General features: G+C 35.7%; 2 protein-coding genes across 2 annotated transcripts in view; one reads left to right on the top strand and one right to left on the bottom strand.

Moving 5' to 3' along the window:
* The window catches only part of LOC137627492 (uncharacterized), an 803-nt gene extending 142 nt beyond the window's left edge, over window positions 1–661 (top strand). Inside the window, exon 2 of the mRNA XM_068358577.1 lies at window positions 379–661. Coding sequence (XP_068214678.1) covers window positions 379–544 — 166 coding nt within the window. The 3' untranslated portion in view covers window positions 545–661. The remainder of the gene's footprint in view (window positions 1–378) is intronic.
* A 2,907-nt stretch (window positions 662–3,568) lies between these two features.
* On the bottom strand, window positions 3,569–4,906 carry LOC137627493 (uncharacterized). The gene is made up of 3 exons (XM_068358578.1): window positions 4,871–4,906; window positions 4,402–4,529; window positions 3,569–3,884 (listed from the first exon to the last, which is right to left on the bottom strand). Exons 1-3 carry the CDS (start codon window positions 4,880–4,882, stop codon window positions 3,719–3,721), a joined length of 306 nt encoding a protein of 101 aa, XP_068214679.1. The 5' UTR covers window positions 4,883–4,906; the 3' UTR covers window positions 3,569–3,718.

Consider the following 4,906-nt stretch of genomic DNA (forward strand, 5'->3'; position numbering starts at 1 on the left):
TCAAGATTATCAATTTACTCTGAATATAGAATACATCAATAGAGGATGAAGAAAATTTTTTGAGCACAAATTCATATTCATAGAGCATTGTTTCAGTAACAATACAGTATATCTACGAGTAATATTTAAGTTTATTTTTAGTTTTCATTGATAATGTTTGTCCTAGTAAAATGAAAGATTGGCATCTTTTGCTTCCATGAAAATTCTTGAGTACACATTCATAATTATAGAGCATTGTTTTAATAACAGTACAGCAAATTTACGAGTAATATAAGTTTTAATTCTTTTAGTTTTCATTGGTAATGTTTGTCCTAGTAGTTCCATGATCAATGTAATTTTCATAGTTTTGTAATTAAATTCATTTTATCTTAAATATAGATGGACCGACCCCGACGGCAACCAGCACTTCGTCAAGTACGTCGCTGACGACGACGGTTACAGAGTCCTCGAGTCCAACGTCGTCCCAGCCACTGCTGACGGTGTCAGGGCCAACGGCGAACAGGGATCCTTCGTCTCCCTGGAGGATCTCGACAACGACAAATAAACGACAGGAACAATTTTGCATTCAAAAGTTTTTTTTGTTCGATTCATCCCAGATATTTCGTTATGAGATCTTGTAATTTATTTTAATCATCTATTCAATAAAACTGTTATGACGTATTTCCAAATGATTGATTATCCAATCCTTGCATGTCTCCAAAAAACAATGAGGTGATTGTGACGTGACACTTTATATTAACTAGCATACATATGAAGTTGATAACTTGGTCATCAAAAACAAAGAATTGTTAACTTGGTGAGAAAACTTATTTCTTTGACATTCGGCAGGAAATGTTTTAAGATCCCTGTTGTGTTGAACGATAAATAGCAATAATACTAATAACCTTGAATTAAATCTAGAAAGGATCAGTTAGTAATATACTCTGTTGTATGAAACTGACCTCCAACAAAGCTTCGATTTTATAACTTAGCAAATCTTGGTAATACTTATACTCTGTGATTCGTTTTACTTGGACACGAATGCCCTTGGAGGTTTTAAGTAATTGGCTATGATTGGTGTTAACATCGGCTGCTGTCATGAAATTTGCAGTTATTTGCGAGTCATTAAAGCCATATTAATCAGATCCTTTGTTCTTTCTTCCTACAAATGTTCTGACATCTCTTGAACGTCCACAGCTTACCTGTGATTTTGAAGTGTTCTCCAGAGACTCATTTACATTGGTGAGGTAAGGCAGAGTTACTATTATTATCATTTTAAAGCAGAACTTAGCAAGCTGGGTGTAAATCCAGGAATAGGACTCATTAATCATTGTAGGACATCAAACAAGTTAAGAATCTTTGTTGTAGAGGTATCCTTTTACTTTAATATGTAGTATTTGTGTTTTAGAGTATATCTTCATCGAAAGGCCTCCTATTTGGCCCCCTTCCAGAATCTCTAGGTAAACAGTTTATTATTTTCGTCATAACAAGTACTGTAGTTGCGTAACTTGCTTGGCCATATAGCAGCATATACATTCTGCTGAGACGCTGCATTGTTACAAAACTCAGTCATGTCTTTCTTTGGCAAACAGGGGAACTTTCTTCCAGTTATTATCATTTGAAAGAGAAATTAATCTAGTTTGAAACCCCTTGTGTGGTGCCTTAGTTTTGTTTACGTGCAATGTTCTTCTCACATTTATCATATGTGTAAAGATCTCTTTTTTATAACTTTTTATTTATTGCTTTATTATTAGTTTTCAAGCTGTATCATGCCTTGCCCATCCGTTTTTTCTCTGAACTTCAAAAGTTCTTACAACTCCTAGTTTTATTCGTTGTATATCCTCAATTTGCTCCCGTCTGCTCTTACCACCCTTCCCAAGTATACAAACTTCTCTACCTGCTTGAGTTCCTGTCCTCTGATTGACATATCTTCCATGTGTACCCAACCGTCATCCCTGCTAACAATCCTGATCTTGCTCTTATTTGTGCTAATGTTCAAGCAAAACTCTGTCTCTCTCTCTCCATCATCATTGCCATACCTACCAGCAGCAGCCACGTATCAGCAACCAATGTAACATCATGAGCTAAGTCCAAGTCCATAAAAACTCCTCCACCCATATTAGCCCATCTGTTTTCATTCTCCATCACTCTTCTCTTTATATGGTCAATATATACAATAAAAATGGTGTGTGACATAACACATCCATTTCTTAGCCCACTTCCAACTGGATACCAGCCAATTTGCTGTCCATCCATCTGTACACAGTCCTAATGTATGGTTCGTCTACCTGGACACTGACCAGAACAGAGGATAGAAGGTTGGAAGATTCTGAGATGAAGCTGCTGAGGAGGATGCTTGACACTGAATGAGATGATTTTGTTAGGAATGTGAATAAAACGGAACCAAATGTCAGTGTATCAAACTGAAAAGGGGAAGGCTAAAATGGTTTGGACATGTTGAGAGAATGACTGGGAATTGAGACCCCAGAAGAGCACTGAGAGCACTACAAGTATGAATAAGACCACTGTGATGGCCAAGCTCTAGGTAAATAAGAATGATTGTCAGAGATCTTGAAGAAGAAATCCAGAACCTAGAGGAAGCGATGGAAATTGTTCAAGATAGAGACAGGTGGAAAGGAGCTGGATCAGCCTTATAACAGTGACCACTGGCGAGAAGATAAAATAAAGTAAGTAAATTATTTTCTTATTTTTCTGGCTCCTACCTCCTTTTCGAATTTCCTGTAAAAGCTAATTCTTAAGATAAGTAATAATTATAACTGAATAATGACACTCTTTTAACAATATTTGGAGACAATAAATTCTACCAACAAATTTTTATTAAAAATAACACATTACTACTAACGTAATAAAAAGCCAAAAACAAGCTTAGAAGATTATGATGGTGATTAATATGCCTCTCTTTGGAACCGTTTAATACTATTGAGGTCTTCTTAGTTTGAAAGCCATCTGAAAAACGGAAACTCATATGCCCATCGAGAGTTATTGCATGACCATAGATATTCAATTGATAAGGACTGATATAGGTTATATTCTATTACATAATTCCCTTTCTCTGGCAGCAGTGCAATAGGAAGTTTGTATCAAAATACCGCGTAAGCTCTGTAAACATTTTTTTTCTTTCATTGAATTTGTGTATGGCAAACCTTACATACTTTGTCATAATAGCTAGAACGACAAGGAACATTCTGGAATACTGGTAAATTGATTAAAAAAAAAAAAAATTGGGCCTCTTTTTGAGGGAAACGTTGGATATTTTTGTCATTATTTTGATTTTGATTTCAACTGTCATTCTTCAATTCTAAGTCTCATGTGAAGGGAGGCTATATATAGAAATACCTTCGTCATTGTAAATATCATGCAGAAGGAAATGAATTAGTACTGGAGGGAATTTGATCGATAAAACATTTATGATAGACAACATGATCGTTTTATGTAATCTTAGATCATCAGAAATGCTTCGAATTTCCAAGAGAAGAGAACTAGGAGGCCATCTTTCTGGAGCAGAACACATTGCTTATATAGAATATAGGGAAATGATTTCAAATAGTGAGGAGAAACAGACTTAATATGCGTGTTATAGTATTTATTAACCAGAATGCTTACATATAAATAAATAACTATTGCATTGCAGAACTAAAGAACTTCTGAATCATATGAATTTTTTTGATAAATTAAGAATCGGTGGAGTCGATGATTCTACGTTTGTAGTTCGTTGAGTTTATTTGTCGTCGTCGAGATCCTCGAGGGAGACGAAGGATCCCTGTTCGCCGTTGGCCCTGACACCGTCAGCAGTTGCTGGCACGACGTTGGACTCGAGGACTCTGTAACCGTCGTCGTCAGCGACGTACTTGACGAAGTGCTCGTTACCGTCAGGGTCGGTCCAGCTGTGGAGATAAAGCAGAAAAGACCTTTTTAATACAAAAATTCACTAATAGATAGACAAAAATATCATTATCCCATGATATTGGTAGTGAACCTTTAAAATACTTCTATTACTAACGTAGGAAATTATGTTCTAGATTGCTGTATTTTAGTTTTACGAATAGGTTCCAGTAATAAATTGATCATTAGCTGGAAAATGTTAAAGTGGATACGTAGATGACGTAGATGGGTGTAAATAGCTGAATCTTCCAACCCCCCCCCCCCCCGCCCCCCTCCCTCCACCCCGCCACAAAAAATAACCAATCGCATCTAAACTCATATTAATAATCATTATAACATTCTAGAAACGAAAGGAACATACTCCATTTTTCCGTGCTTCATTTCGTAATGGTTTAGAAAGAAGAGATGTATTTATAAAATATCTAATTTCAAATGCTATTAACAAGATAATAGCTGGACATTAGGTCTACTGTAGGTTCTAATAATCAAGTATTGTCGAAGATGACTGCATAATCTTACCTGTATGACCCAGTAATGACGGCGTCATCATCAATGTCTTGATCGAGGTGGATGTCATCCAAGTCAACGCTAAGAACATTATCTGGCCGGGCGAGAGCCATGGCGGCCAAAGCAAATAGAACAACCAGCTGAAAATAAACAAAACAATCAATAAATGAATATATAAATTAATATTTTTACTCACTCTTTCTGTTGGTTCTCATCATGGCTAACTTCCCCTTCATATCTTATAAATATGTTTTAAATTCATAAACGTTTATCTTTATGGGGAGGTTGAAAACCCCATGTCAGTGAATAATTGTATTTTACTATCAGTATTGATGTGACTTGACAATAGAAAATGAAAACAAAACATCTCCATTGTTTATCATGAAGAAGAAAATTCGAATATCTGAGGAAGTATTTCATATTTAAATTTCTTCACTTCATTGCTAATCTTCATGGATATACAAGAAAAAAAACAACTTACTGTGAGCTTCATGATGCTGGAGATGGAAGAAGAAGT

This window comes from Palaemon carinicauda, chromosome 35 (genome assembly GCF_036898095.1).
Source record: "Palaemon carinicauda isolate YSFRI2023 chromosome 35, ASM3689809v2, whole genome shotgun sequence".
In the NCBI taxonomy this organism is placed as follows: domain Eukaryota; kingdom Metazoa; phylum Arthropoda; class Malacostraca; order Decapoda; family Palaemonidae; genus Palaemon; species Palaemon carinicauda.